The sequence below is a fragment of the Aotus nancymaae genome, unplaced genomic scaffold, assembly GCF_030222135.1.
Source record: "Aotus nancymaae isolate 86718 unplaced genomic scaffold, 86718_ANA_hifiasm-v0.15.2.pri h1tg000033l, whole genome shotgun sequence".
Taxonomy (NCBI): Eukaryota; Metazoa; Chordata; class Mammalia; order Primates; family Aotidae; genus Aotus; species Aotus nancymaae.
The window spans coordinates 43,728,081-43,750,376 of NW_026988447.1; the positions used below are offsets into that span (position 1 = coordinate 43,728,081).

General features: G+C 36.0%; 2 protein-coding genes across 4 annotated transcripts in view; one reads left to right on the plus strand and one right to left on the minus strand.

Annotated features, from left to right (window-relative positions):
- NUDT6 (nudix hydrolase 6) overlaps nt 1-17,276 on the plus strand; it is a 28,072-nt gene extending 10,796 nt beyond the window's left edge. For both annotated transcript variants that reach the window (XM_012473012.2, XM_012473010.2), the window contains exons 4-5: nt 11,782-11,836; nt 16,250-17,276. In XM_012473012.2, coding sequence (XP_012328435.1) covers nt 11,791-11,836; nt 16,250-16,647 — 444 coding nt within the window. In that variant the 5' untranslated portion in view covers nt 11,782-11,790 and the 3' untranslated portion in view covers nt 16,648-17,276. The remainder of the gene's footprint in view (nt 1-11,781; nt 11,837-16,249) is intronic.
- FGF2 (fibroblast growth factor 2) overlaps nt 11,234-22,296 on the minus strand; it is a 70,247-nt gene continuing 59,184 nt past the window's right edge. For both annotated transcript variants that reach the window (XM_012473014.3, XM_064383907.1), the window contains exon 3: nt 11,234-17,264. In XM_012473014.3, coding sequence (XP_012328437.3) covers nt 17,079-17,264 — 186 coding nt within the window. In that variant the 3' untranslated portion in view covers nt 11,234-17,078. The remainder of the gene's footprint in view (nt 17,265-22,296) is intronic.

Here is a 22,296-nt window from a genome sequence, read left to right on the forward strand (position 1 = left end):
AACAGTAACTAATGAAAGATTTTGATTGTGATAACCAAACGATAAGGATGATATATGAACAAGATTAATCTAATAATAGTATGCAAATTAGCCTGACAACAGTATGCCCAGTGAGAGGGAGCTGATATAAACAAAATGGACTTGGGAGCCAGACTCACCAGAGTTCCAATCCCTGTGCCATTTCTGCTTTGGCAAGCTGGCTTAAATCCATTGTGGATATTATAATTCTTTCCAATATAGCAGACAGAAGACATGCCCTAACATTATTAACAAATGCTATAGGTACCAGTAACACAAATTGGTTAATTTCTTTTGTTATATTTGAAAAAAAACTATACCTTGGTATGTAGCAGTTACTTCTAAAGAGATACCATAAAAGGATTTAACTGTCTTCTAAATATATCCCTTTAACTATCTCTCTTTTCGTTTAAATAAGAAGCAGGTCATCACAATTTATTTAATCTTTCCTGGGCTCACATGAATGATGTTATTGAGACAAAACTAGATCAGCAGACCTGGGTCCCTAGGGTTTGGCGATGCCATTAACTATCTTTCTGACTTCGAGTGAATCTCTGAGCCTCTGGGGACCTAAGTTTCCCCATTTATAAAATTTAGGAGTTAGACTCAATGGTCAAACAAAATATTGTAATACTGTAATTCTGTAATTCTATGTATCTTCCATGTACATAGCATAAATACTTTTACAATATATAGATATAATGTGGTCTAAGCCACTTTGGTATTTTGGAAAGAAAAGGGTAAACCATGAAGATTTTTAAAATAGCACACTGGGCTTCAGAAATGATTTTGTCAAATACAGTTTCATTCTGTACTTTAACAGAGGCTGAAAGACAGTCAGATAATATGATTGTTTCACTCTAAGCAGTCCTTCAGGGTTGATTTATCTACCAAATAAGAATCTATCTATGTTATTATTCATGTAATAAAACACAGAAATTCATAGAAAACAAACTTGGGTCTAATAATGTTAAAAACTGGGTTGCAATCTGCCAGGAGCTTTCCTGGCAGATACAGAACTGTCTTACTCCAAACCTAGATAGCTTTATGTTTTTTACAGAGCAATCTGTATTCAAAATCTGTAATTGAAAAGGAAAGAAGTGAGTTAAGCTCTATTTTTAAAACAAGGTAGTAGTGAAAACTTTGTTTAATTAATTTGCCTGAATTCCAGATAAACCACTAAAACTTTTATGGTTCTCTGTTAATCATGGTTGCATTTAATGTGTCTCTAGTTTTATTCTTCTTAGTTTCAAATAAATGAAAGTATTTTCTGAAATGTTTTTTAGGTTTTTCAAAATAGCCAGAAAACATAGGGAGATCCAGACCTAATGACAAAACAAATAAATAAGTGTTATCCCATTGTGGGGGAAAACTCAGTCCACGGTTGCACTGTTTTAGTCATTCTTTGGAATAACTGAGTTCATCCTCTAATGCTTATTTATAAAGATTCAAGTGGAGAGTTTTCCCTTTTTCTACTCTTGAGTTTCTTTTGTATGGCCTTTACAGTCAATTGAAGGTCAAAGCTTTAGGCTTGATGACTTTTGAGTAATTAACCCTAGATAGCTTCATGAATGGTTTATTTGGTGGCTCCTAGAACCTACAGCCATATCTATAGAGAATTCAAACCTTAATAAAGTGGTAGTACCAGCCTGTAGTGCACAGAAAGCTCTGCTATGGCTGTTAGCCTTCTAAAAAGTCATAACCAAACATTAGTTAATACTTATTCCTCTGTTATAGCACACATTCCTGATCCTAGTATATGAGAGTTTCAGGGTAAAAAAAATTTTTTTAATTCTATCATCTTTTGCACTGTCAGTACAAATAAAACCAGATAATCAAATAATTTGTGATAACCTAAAGTACTTGCATGAAATAATTTCCATGAAACATTTCTCATTTAATAATCATACTTATTATCCCCATTATTTTAGAACTGAGATTCAGAGATGTTACAATAACTTAATCAACATTACACAACTAGTAATAGGCAGAATCAGAAGCCTGTAGAGCAATCTTTTCACTAAACCTAAACTAAAAAAACAACATAGCCAGGAATGGTGAAATGAATTGGAGAAATATTCCCAAATGTGATATATGCTGCTTCCAAAATGTAAAAAATATTACTCCAAGTGCTGTGATGGGGATAGTGGCAAGGTGCAGCAAATCGCCCATACCTTAGAGATCTATAGACTACTATGTTACCAGAAAGGGGTCCTGATCCAGACCCCAAGAGAGGGTTCTTGGATCTCACACAAGAAAGAATTTGGGCAAATCCATAAAGTGAAAGCAAGTTTATTAAGAAAGTAAAGGAATAGGCCTGGTGCAGTGGCTCATGCCTGTAATCCCAGCACTTTGGGAGACCAAGGTGGGCAGATCACTTGAGGTCAGGAGTTCGAGACTGCCCTGGCCAACATGGTAAAACCCCCATCTCTACTTTAAAAAAAAAAAATACAAAAATTAGCAGGGCATGCTGGTGCATACCTATAATCCCAGTTACTTTAGAGGCTGAAACAGGAGAATAGCTTGAACACAGGAGGCAGAGGTTCTCATGAGCCAAGATCACGTCACTGCCCTCCAGCCAGGGCAAGAGAGTGAGACTCGTCTCAAAAAAAAAAAGTAAAGGAATAAACAGTGGCTACTCGATATGCAGAGCAGTGGCCTGGGCTCCACTAAGGATACTTAGAGTTATTTCTTGATCATATGCTAAACAAGGGTTGGATTATTCATGAGTTTTCCAAGAAAGAGGCGGGCAATTCTGGAACTGAGGGTTCCTCCCCTTTTTAGATCAAATAGGGTAACTTCCTGACATTACTATGGCATTTGTGAACTGTCATGGTGGGAGTATCTTTTAGCATGCTAATGCACTATAATTAGCATTTAACAGTGAGGAGGACCAGAGGTCACGTTCATCTCCATCTTGGTTTTGGTGGGTTTTAGCTGGCTTCTTTACTGCATTATGACCTTTATCTTGTGCCAACCTCCTATTTCATCCTGTGACTTAGAATGCTTAACCTCCTGGGAATGCAGCCTACTAGGTCTCAGCCTTATTTTAGCCAGCCCCTTTACAAGATGGAGTCACTCTGATTTGAACGCCTCTGACGGCTATACTTCTAAAAACTTAATAGGGGCATCTTCTATCCTCTAGCACCCAGATGTCTTACTAGGACATCTAGAATACTTGACACTTCCTATTTTCCAGGTCCAGTCAGCATGCTGGCATCAATAGAGTTGGGCAGTGATAAGCCCTGGCATACAGTAGCATAACAGCTACTAAGATTCTTCTATATGGAAAGGAATGAGGTACAGATGGAAACGGAAGTATTGAGTTGTTCCGTAGCCATGGTACTTTAACAGTACAGGGGGTAATAATAATTATGTAACTTTGTTGATGGCTAGCTTTTGTTAACTAGTTTAGATGTCTAGGCAAAATAAAAATGACAAGTTCAGGTCACCCTGTCAATTCAAGGCACAATATGAAAACCTCAAGACCTCCATGGCAGCATTTAAAGAGACCTCCATATTCTTCAGCCACAAAGGCAATACTCAGAATCAGGCCTAGATCTAACTGTAAGAATATCAGCACTGCAAAGGAGTCTGAATAGAGTTTGACAAGTGTCAGATGTCAAAGCCAATCCCCTGACAGGAAAAGAGTGGGGATCCTGCAACCCTGAGTGAATGGACATGAGAGTTTTGAATCTCAAATTCTCTCAAACCCTCTGAGCCAGCAGAAGCAGCACCTTTCTGGGTACATAAAACAGCCTCTCCTCTCCTGGGGGCTCTGCAAAAGATAGAGTATTTAATATTAGGACAATGAACTTAGAAATAGTCTAGAAAAGTCAGGATGGCAACCACAACTGATGACCTCTTAGGAGTGTTTGCTTACTTATGGAAGATAATTAATTGATTGGCATAATTGTTCCCTCAGAAAAATAAACTCAACATAATCCCCATGAAGTAGAAATATCAACTTTCTGAAGAAATGTTAACTATAAGATGAAAATAACTGTATAAGTACCAGTAAGCTTGTGGCTATAACAGAGCACAAGATACTTATATGAATCAGCATTCCGCATTATATTTTATTATTATACAATATGACATCTGCAAGCAGAGAAGGAATCCTTCTGCATCTTTATTGAATAGCATGCAGTCTTATCCTCCAAATATTTGTCTAAGTATTTAGAGAAACTGTGGAAGCCAGGAAACCATTTGTCATAAGTGTCTTAGGCACTGAGTGACTTATCAGAGAACAGCTGAATTAGAGATGACCTCTCAAAGTCCTAGTTCTGTCTGTGACTCATGGGTGGAAATATGTGAATAGCACTCCTAAAATTTCCAATGTGGAAAAGACCACTTTTCTCTTATATTGGCAGAGGTAAAGTATAAGAGCACATAGAGGAGCAAAAAAATAATAATAATAATGGGACTGTCTCTGTGTAACATTTATAAACACACACATACATATGAATGATCATCCTCATTCGCATTCAAATAACAAAAGATCCTAATGTAAACAAAACTTACTGAGTTAGTTAAATATGCTACGCTCTAAAAGCCTGGAAGATGCAACTTTAATGTTATAGTGTGACAAAACTACCACTGAGAAAATCGACTTAATGTAAGACATTAAGAAACTTGATTTTATTAATAATACCATTTAGCATAGAGAAAATGTTTCTGTGCTTCACACTATCCTATGTACTATATATTAATTACCTACTTTAATCATCATAGCAACCTGTTACTAATTTCACAGCCTGGGAAAGTCAGCCAAAGAGGTTAAATCATAAAGTAGGTGGAAAAGAAAACTTTTACTCTACCAACTTAGAACTGGGTGGAGGGGATGGTGTGACAAATTAATTGATAATAGATAGATTAACAGGAGAAAAGTTCAAGAGTACTCTATAAGGAATGGCTTGGCCGGGGTAAGGGTTTATATACTGTATGTTATATCAACTTATTAAAAGGGGAAATGAGGGGCATAGGGCTTCTAGTGAAAACATGCAGGATGGTAGCTTCTGATAAAGTTTTGTTATACAATTTCTCCTGACTGAAAGCTTCCCCAACCCCTTCAATCACCCACTCCCATTCAGGGGATTAATGTCAGCTTCATTCTCAGAAAGTTTTGCCTTTAATCACATAAGGGAAGCTCAGAAATGCTTCTTTCTGCATCTGCTGTATCTTAAATATCTTCAGTTTAGAGTAATCATTATGCCATTCTAGTGGGTTGTGGGTCCCTTCACGTGAGACCATGCACAGTTAAAACTCAGACCTCATGCTGCTCAGCTGGTGCTGGTTTATCTGGACCCATACCTCTTGAGATTGAAGCATCAGCTTGCTGGTGCCTCTGGGGAAGGCAATGCAAAATGAAGTTTCTCTTACAAATGTTAGGAAAACTGCAGACTGGATTCTGCTAATACTATGGGAAGGAACTGCTGCTGCTAGAGTGAAGCAGCCTTGAAGCGTGATACAGGAACCACCAGCACACAAAAAGCCCACAGTAAGGAGCTGGGTCCCTTCCACCTCCAGCCTTGTAGTCTGCTGGTGGAGCGTAAAAGGGAGTCAGCTGGCAAAGCAGAAACTGGTTAGCGGAATCCCAGCTCCAGCATCACTAAGCAAGTACAGAAGGGTAGATTTGGAGCTGAGAGACAGTAATAGCATCAACTTATCAAAAATGCAAATTCTCATGCCCCAGCCTAGATCTGTGGAATCTGAAGCTCTAGGGGATAAAGCCCAGCAATTCTGTGTTTACAAGCTCTCCAGGTGATTCTGATGTAAAGTTGGCGAGCCACTAAACTAGCACATTGAACTTCCTGGCTCTTCTGATTTTCAAACCTGCCAATAACTGGTCCTTTAAGAAAGAGAAAGTGATGCTTTTCAGAATTTAGTGATGTTCCCCCTACACTTTTAGGCAGTTGGGATTGGTAGAAGCCCAAGAAGTTCAAATTATATAAGACAGTTTATTAATGGATTAAGTAGGGGTTTGATTTTTTTTTAAGTTATAAATAGATCCATCTAAGAGAACAAAATATGAAAAGTAAGAATTAACATATAGTTAAATGTTGTGGCTGGGTGTGGTGGCTCATGCCTGTAATCCCAGCTCTTTGGGAGGCTGAGAAGGGTGGATCACCTGAGGTCAGGAATTCGAGACCAGCTGGCCAACCTGGTGAAATGCCATCTCTACTAAAAATACAAAAAAATTAGCTGGGCATGATGGCAGGTGCCTGTAATTCCAGCTACTTGGGAGGCTCAGGCAGGAGAATTACTTGAACCTGGGAGGTGGAGGTTGCAGTAAGCCCAGATCACGCCATTGCACTCCAGCCTGGGTGACAGAGTGAGACTCAGTCTCAAAAAAAAAAAAAGAATTAACATATATTCAATGCTGTAATAAAAATAAGACATGGAATAATTTAATTTCTGTAAATATTTGATATTAGGTGATATTTCAGCATAACTGATAGTTATTAACTATGTGTGCTTTATTATATTTAATGTTTAATAAATTATATATAGATTATATATATTTATTTACTTATTATAAAAATAACTAATTGGCATTCTTTTCAGATATCCAAGCCAGTTTCTCTTTCTTTAAGTACCTCACTCTCCCCAGACATTAATGTCAAGTGTTTTTTGCAGAGGAAAATTTAACCCTTAACATGAGCATATGCACAAATTCATATGCACATATCTAAATTGACACTTACATGTCCTTTCTCTTTCCCTACGCACATATTCCAGTCCTTCATCCCTACCCAAATATCTCAAGTAATAAAAGACCCAACAGTGGCTTGACCCCATAAACTCGGTGTTCAAGAGTTAAGGGTAGAGACCCATTAATTCATTCACTGAATATTACTGAGTTCTTATACATACTCAGCTCTATGCACTGTTCTGAGCACTAGGTATACATCAGTGAAAAAAGTCAAGTCTCGACATATGGAGCTTACATTCAGATGCATAATATACAAATAATAAAATAAATAAATATAAGGTGGAGATGTGTTTTTAAGAAAAAAACATGATGCGCTAAGCACTAGGTATACATCAGTGAACAGATGTATAGCTTCTACATATGGAGTTAAGCAAAGCAAAGTTTCTACATATGGAGCTTACTTTCAAATGTGTAAGATACAAATAATAAAATGAATAAATATTATGTAAGGTGGAGATAAGTGTTATTAAGAAAAATACATGGGCTGGGCATGGTGGCTGGCCAGGTGCAATGGCTCATGCCTGTAATCCCAGCACCTTGGGAGGCCAAGGTGGGCAGATCACCTGAGGTCAGGAGTTCAAGCCCAGCCTGGCCAACATGGTGAAACCCTGTCTCTACTAAAAATACAAAAAAAATTAGCAGGGCACAATGGCATACACCTGTAGTCCCAGCTACTCGGGAGGCTGAGGCAGGAGAATCACTTGAACTCGGGAGGTAGAGGTTGCAGTGAGCCAAGATCATACCACTGCACTGCAGTGTGGGCAACAGAGCAAAACTTTGACTTAAAAAAAAAGAAAAAAGAAAAAAATGTGGTGCCAAGATTAAAAGAATTACTGGGTTTGCCATGTACATTAACTTCTGTATGCTCAATATGTATTAACTTCTTTATGCTTGCCATACATATTAACTTCTATATGCCCAACCCCCAACACTCAATACATTTCTATTGAATGAATGAACAAACTTATGAGACACTCTATGGTAGGCTCTATCTCATTGGTAACAGTGACAATATTGTAGCTAGTGACATTTATCTAAATACAGTAGGTCTGAATTCTAAAAGGCAATAGGATTATTAAAGACTAGAACAATGAAAAATAAAAAATAACCAAATTTCTGATCACGCTGGAGTAGACAGAACAAGACGGTCACATATATAAGATAACCAAAGGGAAAAGCCTAGCAGGTCTGTGCCCTTGCTCTAGGTTCTTGAGATATGGCTGAAAGAAATTAGTAGTCTTTTAAGGGTTGTGTTTATAGAAACTTCTGGTTAGGATTTCAGTAACCATGCCTAGGGAAGGTCTTAAAATGAATCCTCTGCTTAGGAAAACAGATGTCTATGGAACTGGGAAAATAGAAAAAGAATCAGAAAATGAATCATTCCTTTTCACCCATTCTAAAAATTCTAAAATAAATGAGTTTATCTTCAGGGAAAGTTTTCAAAGAAATAGTGCTTTTAAACTTGAATATGCTTTAACAGGGAAAGTAGGTTACATTCTGTTAATCTCTCTGAAAAATGTATTCAATAATTTACCCTTTCTTGATACCCAAAATGACTATTTCTTGGGCTAGCAATTCCTAACAACACTGGGGAAGGAAGGATTGCAGAGTGATAAATGAGACCACCCTTACATCATCCACACTGTCTTCTATTTTCCATTTACTGCTACACACACACACACTCACACACACAAGAACATCAAATTTATAATTGGCAAATGTATAGGAAAATTTGTCATACCATTCACCATTCCAAAATATGATGGAGCTACTCTAAATATGGTTTAAAATCACATTTTTATGTTAAAAGGATACTATACCTTTTGTAGTATGTGAAAATCAGATATGCTCACAGGAACTAGATGACCTCACCAACTCAAAGCAGGGAGGGGTCACATATATGAATGTTGAGTAGTAGTCAGCAAAGCAGCTAAGCACAAGAGCATTTGAGAATATTATTTCTTTTAGAAGAGAGTGGAAAATTCTTTTTTTGAGATTGGGTAGAAAGAGGATCATGGAATTTTAAACTGAGGTATCATCTCCTTTTATAGAAAGGGAGAGCAAAGATGAAAAACATAATAAACTCATAGGCTAAATTTTTAAAACCCATCCTCAGTAATTTTTCCCCATAAAACAATATACTGGAAAAAGAGAATCATAAAAAATCACAGCTGGGTGCGGTGGCTCACGCCTGTAATCCCAGCACTTTGGGAGGCTGAGGTGGGCAGATCACGAGATCGAGATTAAGACCATCCTGGCCAACACAGTGAAACCCCGTCTCTACTAAAAGACAAAAATTAGCTGGGTATGGAGATACATGCCTGTAGTCCCAGCTACTCAGGAGGCTGAGGCAGGAGCATCGCTTGAACCCAGGAGGCGGAGGCTGCAGTGAGCCAAGATCACACCACTGCACTCCAGCCTGATGCCTGGTGACAGAGCGAGACTCTGTTTCCAAAAAAAAAAAAAAAAAAATCACTAGCTAGGAGATAAACTCCATGCCAATTAGAACATTCTAGATGGGGAACTCACAAGCAACAGAGAGATAAAAAGACATTTGGCATTAAATTGTAGTCCAAATCTGTGAGCCCTGGAAAAGTGTAAGTCTAAGACACAGAATCTGATTGGATTTATATAGAATGTTCCAATTGGGTCCTAGGAAAAGATTAAAAATATCAAATCAACTTTTACAATTTCTTAAAAGATGGTTAGAACCAGCCTACCCGGATCTTAACAACACTGAGTTTATCACTTACTAGGTGTGTGACCCAAGGCAAGTACATGTTTTTATGCCCTCAGTTTCATCACCTCTAAAATGAGAACTACAGCCTTTCATGGGATTATTGTGAAGTTTAAATGTGCATAATTCTTATACAAATATTTAGCATAGCCTCTGGGGTCTCACTCTGTCACCCAGGCTGGAGTGCAGTGGCACAACTCACTGCAGCCTTGAACTCCAAGGCTCAAGTGATCTTCCCATCTCAGCCTCCCAAAGTGCTGGGATTATAGGTGTGAGCCACTGTGCCCAGCATTAGTTAGTATTTTAATGTTGTTGTTATATTGCTAAACACAGCTAATGGGAATTTTTTTTGATATAAAGAAAAAAATGTGGGAAGACATGATCTCACTATTGATCATATCTAGGACATTAACTAGATTTTTCACAAACCACATAGCTTAGGCCGCTCTTCCTACTACTTAGACTATACTCAAGCTCAAGCTTTTTTAGGGGAGAAGTAAGCTTTTTAAAAACCTAAGTGGTGCCAGAAAATGTCACAAAATACTTACCAGCATAAAATATTTCCATATAAAAGGTTTATGAAATAGTCAAAATCAAATTTTTGTGAGCTATTTTCAATCCTATGTCCAGCATTTTCCCCCTTCTAAGTTCATCTTCAGAATTAATTAACAATCAGTTTCCAATCATTTATAAGAAAGTCTAGGTGATTTTTAAAGTTGACTTTTATTGTTTTTATGAAACATTTGTCTGCTCCATTATAACTTCTCTTTGGTTAGAAACAGAACTTACAGGCTGGGTATGGTAGCTCATGCCTGTAACCCCAGCACTTTGGGAAGCCCAGGTGGGAGGACTGCCTGAGGCACAGGTGTTTAAGACCAACCTGGGCAACATGGCAAAACCTCATCTCTACAAAAAAAAAAAAAAAATTAGGTGTGGTGGTGGTGGTGGTACGCACCTGTAGTCCCAACTACATGGGAGGCTGAGGTGTGAGGATCACCTGAGCCCAGGCAGGTCAAGACTACAGTGAGCTGTGATGGTGCCACTGCACTCCAGCCTGGCTAGCAGAATGAGACCCTGTCTCAAAAAGTAAATTAAATGGAATTTATGGTGGTAAACTTCAACATCTTGTCAGACAAAGACTGCATGGTTTCTGGAGAAATAAAGTTTCTGGGACTATTTCTAAATGGAATCTAGTTGACGGTGCATTGATATAGCGTTATATTTACAGATATATTTCTACATTAATAAAGTAAAGCATAATATCCTTTATAAATTAATGTCAAGCCTAAGCCAGACACTGAAAGCCTGAATTCTGTACCCACATAATCAACAGTCTATGGAAACTCTGGGAACCATGCCACTGGTCTCGAACCTAGCATAGTTGAGAAGTGACACATTCTTTTAAGAAGCATTCATCCAGGAAATGAGTGGGTCACAAAGCAAACCACTAAAAGGTCCATAACTTGTTTTATGAATGAAGAGCATAAGGTACTAGCCAAAGGTACAGCTCCCTTATGAGTATAATTTCTCATTTTTAGTTTTTATCATGGTGATGGACAGATATAACAGAACTCTAACAGGAAAAAAGTAATCGTGTCAGCCATAAGGACATTGTTCATGTATCTCATAATTGTTTTTAATCCATTTTTCTATATTTATCCCTATGCCAAGATCAGATCTTTCCACCTGCCCCTCCCCAACAAAAAAAGAAAGAAAAAAGAAATCATAGACAAGAAAACACAAAGAAATGGCAGACAAGAAAACACGAGCTAATCAATTTTATTCATACTACCCATGAAAAGCAATTACATTTGTACATAAAAATCATTAACACATACAACAATAGAAATCATAAGAGTAATACACCTGATTAGAAATACAATATAGGAAATATTTTAAAATAGCATACTTTAGTGATGAAATTTATACTGTTTTTCTACTTATTTATAGCAGCATCTGTAAGATTCTATTTATTTGTTCATAGTTAACTAGCAGCAAAATATTTTAAATTACAGAAATTCAGTAGATGTTTCCCTCTAATGTTTCATTGATACAGAATATATCACATTAGCCAAACAAAACCCTCCTATTTCCTGAAGAGAAAAGATGGGAAAAGAGTAGTTCTGTTACCAGCTCCCCAAAAAAAGAAGAAACAAGGGAGAAAGGATGGAAGCTAGAAATATTTTGCAAGCAATTACTAAAAAATATATTCTCAACCACCTTGACCAATTATAGGTGGATTTTGTGAAATCTACATATATGTGTGTTAGTGAAAGTTATGTTAACTTTATTTTCTGACTTTATACTGCAGTTGAAAAATATGTGGAAATTTCCAGGAGGCCTGTCAGAACCTGGAGAAGATATTGGTGTGTATCTTCCACATTTTTAATTGGCTTGAAAATGTTGAGGAAATTAATGTGTTTACTTTCTTGCTCTATAGCTAAGAATAAAAACTGAAATTTTCTAATTTGTTCAGACTAAATCAGAACATTTCAGAGATTACCTCAGAGCTGATGAAATTAGCAGCATAATTTCTAACATTACAATTTACTCCATTAGTAGAAATAATATCATTAAGAACATACTGTCTATTCTTCTATTTATGACTGCTTCTGGATTCATTTGTCTGAAAAGGAGAAGCTTTGGATATACATCAGTAAAGTTTAGCATTAAAAGTCATTTTGGATATAACTAATATTGTTGGAATTAAACTATGAGAAAACACAAATTCCTGACCATTCCATCACAGAGGATGAACACTAGCTTTTAAATGAACTTTGAAATAAATATAATAAAGGTCAGTTATAGAGAAGTGGTGATGTAATTCTTCTCTTTATGAAAATTGTATCTACTATTTATTTCTAATAGGAAGACAAAACATAGTAAAATGTCACATAAGAAAATCTCAAATGAGAAATAACTCCCTAATACAACTTACTGAGCTCAATATTTAAGACAGGGAAATATGAAATAAGCTAAGAATTCTTTATGTCACCGATTTACAGGAAACAGAAAAATAGAAACTGAATTTTCCTACCTATTCCTTAAACCATTGGATCAAATTCAATGTGTATCATAACAAATCAATATATTTGTTCGATATCAATATTATTTCTCCATGACCTTTTCCTTAGTATGCACATCCACTATTCTATTTAGCTAACGATCATATTAAGGCAGTTTTCTAAATTGTCTTTAAAAATTTTATTTAAAAATGTCTATGTACTTAAAACTTGATTTTAAAAACTTTCACACATATCAAAATACCCTATACACATTATATAGCCAACTCCTAACAATCCATCAGCAAACGGATTGCATTAAGAATACCTCTAGCAAATCTTGCTTTCAGGTACTTATTGACCTTTTGCTTAGTTTATGCTAACTCTTCTGTTGATATAAAAGATGATTTTGTAGTGGTGTTAGTGCTGAAAGAGAAGGCCATTTGTTTTACAGCCTAATTCTCTCACACTGTCCACCTGTGCCATGTGAGAGCAGAGCATGTAAACTAATTAAGCTTATGTTTTGCATCCTTTCCCAGTCCATATTGGGCAAAAAGCAGTCTGCAAGTTTGTAAGGCTTCCTCTCCTGCATCTTGCCTTTTCAAATGAATTGATTTTTTTTCGTGTGAACTTTTATGGGTCCTCTGAATTTCAGCTACACTTATTTGTAGATGTAAATGAAGAAACACTTATTTCCAAGCCAAATAAGAATAATTTTAGGTCTAAGTATACTCCAGAGCCCTCCTTTAAGTCCTGATAATTAAAAATTAACACTTAAAAAAAAAGTGTTTGTGGTTGTCACAACTCACCTATTCAGAGATCAAAGATCATATATGCCTCAGTCATGTGAAACTAAGAAGAAAAAGCTGCAGTTAGTGTTAACCATACTTCCTAAGTTTAGTATACATTAAAGATTTGCCTTAAAATTAACAAAACTCTGAAAGCAGCTAGAAATAAAAACTGACAGTAGAGGTCTGAAAGACTATATGAGGGCATTTCTAACTCAACATAAAATAAAAGATATTCTTAATGATGAAGCTGAATCATCTAAGAATTACTGAAATTATTTAAACTCTATATTTAGAAAACATGCATGTTCTTTAGGAATACTGCCATCACAAACAGTTAAACATTTATATTGGCTCAATTAGTAAACTCTAGTTAACTGGGAAACACATTTGTTTGAAATCCTTTATTCTTCATAATACTAGGTAAATGAAGAATTGTTACCCATAGTGTTTTTAAAAAATCAAGAGGGTCATATAGAAAATAGAATGCAATCCTCAAGGCTTTTCATAAAATAATACCCGAAGAGTATAAAGGTATCTACAAGATTAAAATTGACAAACTGCCTTCCTAAAAAATCATATTACCAATGGCAGGAAGAGAATCTCCTACATTAGCCAGAGAACTATAAAGCAGCTGAGCCTTAGCAGAGATCATCAGTGCACTGGAGTCAGAGGGAAACACCAGGAAAACCCACATTCTGCAAATTATTTCCCATTATGTTTTATTTCAACCTAATTCTATTATTAAATATAACAAAATAGAAATAACAAATATAAACTCCTTTTCATTAATGTCCTGTAACTAAACAAAATATGATATATTTAAACGTATCTCTTCATCAGCAAAAATAAAACAAAACCTCTTAGTTTTTCCTATCTTCTTCAAACCTATAAAACAGTAAATGTTATTTCAGTTTAGCTTACAGTATATTAAAAATACAATAGAATAAAGTACACTGTCTTGATTAAAAATTTCAATTCATCTTGAAACCATTGGGGAAGAAGTTTTCATCTTGAGGTGGAAGGAGTCTCTGGAGACAAAAGCACTTATTTGTCCATTCAATTTTCAATCTAGTCAGTGATTCAAGTTAAACTGATCAAAACTACTCAGGCAGTGCTGATTTTCAGTCTGCTGCTATGGTGACTGCTGAACAGGGCAAATTTGCTCACTAGCCCCATCCAGTACTTTTGATCAGTACCACTGATCAAAAGTTCAACATGTAGCTCATAGATCATGAGTGTGGATTCTTTAGTGTGTTCTGATAGCCATTGTTACTTATTTGTACTTGTTTGAGTCTTTACATCTCCTCCTGCTACATTTTAAAGCATTTTTATAGTGTGTAGTTTGGCCTAATAAAGTATTTTTATGGCAAAAAAAAAAAAAAAAGATGAGCATGTAGCTCATAGATCATGAGCTACATGCTGAACTTTTGATCAGTGGTACTAAGAGCTAAACAGGATCCTCATAATTTATTTTCAAGAATAAAAATGGACATTTAAACAAATTAGGGGATATTACATCAAATTTAAGACTAGTGCTACTATCTTTAATAGTCGATTTAATAACAAATATATAGCGTACCAGAGTAAAATTATTTTTCTTATTAAGGAAAATTTATCTTAATTTTTTTTTTTTGAGACAAAGTCTCATTCTGTAGCCTAGGCTGGAGTGCAGTGGCATAATTAGGGCTCACTGCAGCCTCGACCTCTCGGGCTCAAGTGATCGATCCTCCCACCTCAGCCTCTCAAGTATCAGACATGTGCATGCCACCATGCCTGGCTAATTTTTGTGGTTTTTTGTAGAGATGGGGTTTCGCCATGCTGCCCAGGCTGGTCTCGAACTCCTGGGTTCAAGTGATCCTCCTGCTTTGGTCTCCCAAAGTGCAGGGAATATAGGCATGAGCCACTGCACCTGGCCTAGATTTTTCTTTTGTGCTTTCAGTTATTTCTAACCATGTTTTACCTATGGGCAAATCTCAATTGTAAGAGAAGTCAGCATGTAATTGAAAAATGGCAGATAAATGCCTTATATTTTAAAACATTATACTCTTTCTATGCATCTTTCCATAGCTATTTCTTGGAGGAAAAAAACCAAGAGCATATCCAAGGGATTGGTAAAACAGTCTACAGTCAGATCACATGGGAATTGAGACATTCCCATGTGTTTCTATGACTTACTCTTCTTTGCATATTTTTCACCAGTAGGATTACTGCAAGGATGAATATCATTTACTATTTGACAAACAATAAAAATGGAGGCAAAAGAGTATTTGAACAAAAATCTTTGTGACAATTGTGAAGCTTCCTAGAAAATTGGTGGAGGAAGGCAGCTTTATAAAGGGCTTCTCTTAAATGCCTTGGGAAAAAATGACAGCATCACAAAATTAGAGAAAGTACAGTTAGGGGGTCTCTCTGGATGTGCAGAAAAGCAGCCACAAAAATATGTTAATGGGAATAAAAACCCTGCCACAGAAATTTGCATTTAATTGAAAAATCAACCTTATAAAATATGAAAACCTTTGTTGAATTATAAAATTATTTATATTCCAAGTTTTTTGAAAACTTCTGATGAAACACCTACAGCATTTTGGTGTTGAAGAAATGAATCTAAGTTCTTTGGAATCTTAAGAAACAAGGGAATTGCACCAGTGCAACGTTTTAACTTTTCAATCTATATTTTTACCTTTTGGGAAACAGAGCAGCAAGAAGTTAAAAAAAGTTGATCCCAAAAATGTACAGGTGGATAAGCCTCCAAGTAGCAGCCAAAGAAATATTCAGCATTTCAAAAGCTTCTTAAATGTACAGTGATAAGAAAATATTTTGGTGTTCTTGATGTCCACAAGGCAAAGAATTTGTATTGAAAACTTTACTTTGTTAGGGTAATGTTTTGAGCCTTTAGATAATGGTACTTTAACTGAATGAAAATCTTTGATGATACAGTTTCTAAAACTGTAATCCTTATTGATTTGTACATCTCTTTTTTATGTAGGAGACACAGCAGTTAGAGAAGTTTTTGAAGAGACTGGTATAAAATCAGAATTCAGGTCCCTCCTAAGTATTCGGCAACAGCACACAAATCCTGGAGCTTTTGGGAAGTCAGATATGTATATCATCTGCCGCCTAAAGCCATACTCATTTACCATAAATTTTTGCCAGCATGAATGCTTAAGATGTGAGTGGATGGATCTCAATGACCTGGCCAAGACTGAAAATACAACTCCTATCACCAGCAGAGTTGCTAGGCTGCTGCTATATGGGTACAGAGAAGGGTTTGACAAAATTGACCTAACTGTGGAAGAACTTCCAGCAGTTCACACAGGTCTGTTTTATAAACTCTATCACAAGGAACTGCCAGAGAATTATAAAACTATTACAGGAATTGATTAAATTCACATTTATATGTTTAGAAACATGTAGACTAACAAATGACATAAGAAATAGTGGACGTTTGGGATTAAATATCTGACTGTAATTTTCTAATAGATATGATTTCCATGAAGAAATTTTGTTTCTAAATGTACACATTTTAAAATCCTCTTTTCAAATAAAGCAAATGCATGAAAAATATCATTGCTGTAGGTAAGCTTCACTGGGTAACAGCAGATGCTATGTAAAAGGGGGAAGTCTATACATTTTTAAACAATTTTTGTTAGTTTTCTTCACTGGGACAATGGTTACATATTTTACTACTGGATAAAAGGTTGTTTGACCAGTTATCTAAACTGAGCTATACACATTTATTCTTTTTCTCTCATTAACAAATTTCTAAAATATACTTCTTCTTTCGTGTGAAATGAGATTAGATGTGGCCATTAAAATCAGCTCTTAGCAGACATTGGAAGAAAAAGTATAGCTTTCTGCCCAGGTCCTGTTTTGGATCCAAGTTTATACTGCCCAGTTCGTTTCAATGCCACATACCAACTGGTGTATTTCCTTGATCGGTAAGTATTGTAGTTATTAGATTCCAATCGTTCAAAAAAGAAACACTCATCCGTAACACATTTCTGAAAAATAAAGGAAGAATTATTATTATTACACTTTTCATCTTAAATATTTATGATAGTACCATGGCCAGTCTGCTCAACCAGCAGCAGTGGTATTAGGTTCAGCAGGGCAATCAAACTAACAAGATTCAATGGGCCAAAATACATATGACACAGAGTAGCTCTGAAGAAGGATGCAGACCAGGAACACAGCATGTCAGCAGGACAGCATCAAGTATGTCTCTTCAGTAGGAGTTCAGAGACCATTCTCCAGCTCCGAAATAGGTCAGGTGTTAAACACAAGGAAGGACATACCTAGTAAGAAGCAGCACACTATGGGAAGCCCAAAGCTATAGCTTCCAGCTGTATTTATGATCCATCCACACCCCTCCCAATTCCCAGGCAGATTACCAATCAGGGGTCATTTTTACTTTTATCAGGGGTACAGTGAAGCAGTAGTAAAAGGCTAATCCAGTGTAATCTTTCCATACAGAAGAAGGAGGTTTGTTAATACTTGACTCACAAACAGAATTAATCCCCCAATTTTTAACTAAAATTTTTAAGTGGCTAATGTTGTTTTAAGGCATAATAAAGAATAGTTTATTGTACAGAAAATAGCTAGCGGTATATAATGCCAAAAATAATATTGGAACATTATATTACATATGATTAACAATCTCCAAACACTGATAGACAATGAGAAATAAGTAATGATCATGTTGATTTCCGGCAGTCTCCTTCTTGAGGGATAGACCTTGTCTTTTAATTTCAATTCAACTATTTATTAGAAAAAAAGGATAGCTGGCTTTCAAATAGACCTGGAAATAATACTCCAAGTAATGGAATCTAATAGCTACCACATTATTTAAGATACATGTTCAAAAATCAACTTCACAGGGTAGCACTGATGATACCTCTAGGGGGAAAAATCAATTTATTCACTTCAAAATAAAAAAGAGAAAATCATTTTCATAATTATGGTTTTGTGTGTGTGTGTATATATATAAACAAACTTACATGTATTTTCCATATGTTTATAATTATTTATAGAGAGAATTATAAACTTATATAGAAAACACATGTAAATTTTATCTAAACACATAAATATAAGATGTATACAGAGGTATATAAATATATAGTTTTATATTAATACCACATTCCGGGCTGGGCACAGTGGCTCACACCTGTAATCCTAGCACTTTGAGAGGCTGAGGCGGGTAGATCACGAGGTCAGACGTTCAAGAACATCCTGGCCAACGTAGTGAAACCCTGTCACTACTAAAAATAGAAAAAATTAGCCAGGTGTGGTGGCAGGTGCCTGTAATCCCTGTTACTTAGGAGGCTGAGGAAGGAGAATTGTAGTGAGTTGATCACGCCACTGCACTCCAGCCCAGGTGACAGTGTGAGACTCTGTCTAAAAAAAATACCACTTCCAGTTTATTTCTATATGCTCATATCTAGAAGATTTCAGGTTTGGAAAAACCCACATTTAAAAGACTTGAACCCTTTCCCAGATTCCTTGGTTCTAAGATAAGGCAAACAATGGCACAAGTTGTGACAAAAACAAACTGACAAAACAAGGAAAAGAGCTGGCATAACAAAAATGAAAAGTAAAGCCTGGGAAAGAACTAAAGTGACAAATTTGTCTCAGCTGTCTAAAGTAAGGGTATGATATTAGATCCTGTAATCTTATAAGAATTTTACTGGATATTTACTTGGTTTTAATATCTTGACCACTGTTAATTGGATTTTTAAAAACTGAAATACAAACTTATTTGCCCATTATGTAATATGTTAGTAATAAACTCAATTCTTTATGATGCAAATAAATCACAGCCTTACAAAGAAGCACACATTGACAGGACCCAGCTATATGATACACAGGAGTGTCTTGTGCTGTTCATAAAGATTCAAATGTGGTAAGAGTGAAACACCTAAACCTGGAATAATATAGACCAACATATTCCAAATCCAATACTTTTACTCTACCTCCAGTGAAATTTAGTGCCCCTCTCATGTGAACTGAAGTTAACCCGTATTACTTTATTCTGTCATCTTCATTGCCACTGATAAAAGAAAAAAACTTCGCTTTTCCCTATTCCAGGTTTAAGATCAGGAATAGAAGTGGAAGGGAAATAAAGAGTGAAAGGAAAATTCATAATAATCATAAAGACACCATGAAAGGTCACCATGGAGCTTCACAGGCCGATTCCCCAGAGGTAAATTTAAACAACAGCGTTTGGTCAGTTCATTTGTTGGTGTTCTATCAGCTTCCCGGATGCCCCACCTTGCTAGCTGGCACTCCCTACAATGCTTGGCCTACTGGAATACTAACCATGCCAATAATGTTTGCCTTTTCAGCCAGTTCCTAATATTTCAGAGAAAAGAAACAGTACCAGGAACTAAGCAGATACATGATAGAACCCACAACTTATTTATTTATTACAGAAGTTACTTCTACCTTGGAGAAAAAAAAAAAACAGTGAAGGGAAGGAAAACTGACATCTATGCTGAATGTTCAGCAATGTAAATTTAGTAAACAACTGTTTTGCTCTTGAAAACAAACTGCATTTAAAAAAAAATGAGTAGTAGGGCCAAAATTTAGTTCTCAAGAAAAGTAGCTGTTTAACAGAGCAGTATAAATACAATTTTCAATTCTCCATTCCAAGTTTCCAAACCATCTTCACTGACTGTGATCTCAGTGTTCCTACTAAAAACTGGTGCAATATAATTTTATTAATCTTTATAAACGTATTTAAAGAACTCTTTTCCTATTCTCCATATTTACTCACCATTTCAAACTTCAGATAAAAAGGGATGTTCAGAGGAATGCCACCACAAAGAGAGTGGCTTCTAAGGGCTTATAACAACTTGTACCTTGTCTCCAAGGCCTTATTTTATGTAGGCCTAAGAGCTGAGAAATCCCTTAACGCATGATTATGGACTGCTTTTATGCATATAATTTTATTTAAAAATCACAACAATATTTTAAGATAAGTATAACATTATTATACTCATTAACAAATGAGGAATTTAAAACACAGTGCTTTTAGTAACATTTCAGATTTTGGATACCTTCTGCCCTTGTATCTACTTGATACCTTTATATCAAATTAAGTTTTCCTTTATTTGTTGCTTTTTTTAAATTGAAGAATAATTTAGAGGTATAGGCAGCACAAAGTTCAAATAATACATTTATTCATTCAATCTATATATTTTTTTCTTTTAGGCATCTAGGACACATCAACGAATAAAACTGCACAAGATCCCTGCCTTTATGCCACCCAAATTCTAGCTGGGGGAGATACACAATAAGCAATAAGCATCAGTGAATAAATTATATTCTATGTTAGAATATAAGAAAACTGAGGAAAAAGTAAAGCTGAACAGGTTAAGAGGGACTAGGAGTGGTGGGGGTAGAGGCTAGGTACAATAATAAATAGCACGGTCACAGTAGGCTCCATTGAGAAAGTGACATTTGAGCAAATACTTGAAGGAGATGAAGGCATTAAACCATCCAGATATCAGAGAAGAGCATTCCCATCAGAGGAAAAGCCAGTGCAAAAGCCCTACAACAGGATCATACCCAGAGTGTTTGAGGGGTAACAAGTAGGCCAATGTGGGAAGAATAGCAGGAAATGAGATCAGAGAGGTAAGGGATGGGAGAGGGGGGAGATCTCATAGTTTTGGAGACTATTGTAAATATTTCGCTCATATTCTAAGAAAATGGAGAGCCACTGTAGGTTTTTAAGCAGAAAAATAACCTGATCTGACATCTTTCTCTATGATTATTCTGGCTGCCAACACTACAGAGGGCCAAAAGCAGACTTAGAGAGACCAGTTAAAGGGTTATTCAGTAATACAGGCAGAGAGAATGAAGGTTCAGATCATGCAGGCAGCTGTAGAAATGGTAAGGAGGTGCCTACTTTTGGACATATTTTGAAGGTAGACTTAATAGGGTTTTCTGATGGATTGGTTGCATGGTATGAGAAAAACAGAGGAGTTAAGAATGGCACTGAAGTTTATGTTCTAGAATGATGAACTTGCCATCAACCATGGTGGGAAGGATATTAGTTGGAACAGATTTTATAGGAAAAGAGTAATAACTCAGTTTTGTACATGTTGAGTTTGAGAGGAATATCAGACATCCAAATGGAAATAATGAGTATTTACTGAGCACCTACTATGCAACGGACACATTATTTAACTTTTCTTCCTTCTTTTTGCTTATGCTAATAACCACAGAACTAGAAATTGAAAAGTACTAATTTATATGGAATAACAGAAAGTGTGTTATATACAATAATGCCAATAAACCAGCGTTCTCAAGTCTAAAAGGCATGAAATCTAAAAAAGAAATGGCGATGTATACATATGATAGTGATATAAATTTGTCATGTGTTAGTGATGGGCAACACCTCAAGGTTCCCGTGGAGGCTGTCCACATAAACCAGCTTAGTTCAAGGTTCTGTAAGAGGGGCCCAATAACCATTTATTGATATTGATGCTAATGATTTTAAAGATAGTGCTGGCAGTTTGCCCCCTTGTAGGGAGTATTTGAATAGAGCAGACTCTAATGTAGCATGAAAAAGCATAATCAACACTTTTAAAAGTTTGGTTTTTGTCTGGATAGTTAATTTACTTTGGAATTTCAAAAAGAAAATAAAGTTAGGTGAGATATTTCTGCATAATGAGAAACTGATCCTAGTAGATGGTAGGAGCCATGATTCTCACTGTTGGGGTGGCAGGTTATGCACAAGCAAGGTGGGGGGGCTGCTAAACTATTCATGTGTTATTGATGGATTAAGTTTGGAGATATCAGTAAGAATGAACTCATATTTAGTTTAATATTAATACAGTTGGCCAAACATAGACATATTTATAAATACATATATATATACACACACACACACACACACACACACACACACACACACACCCAGGCTAGTATGTCAGCTGAGAGGGCTTAGAACAAAGATACCTCAATAGCAACAAGCACACCCAGCATTCCAGTTTGTGGTTTCTAGTATCATTCTCTAATAAAAGGAACCAA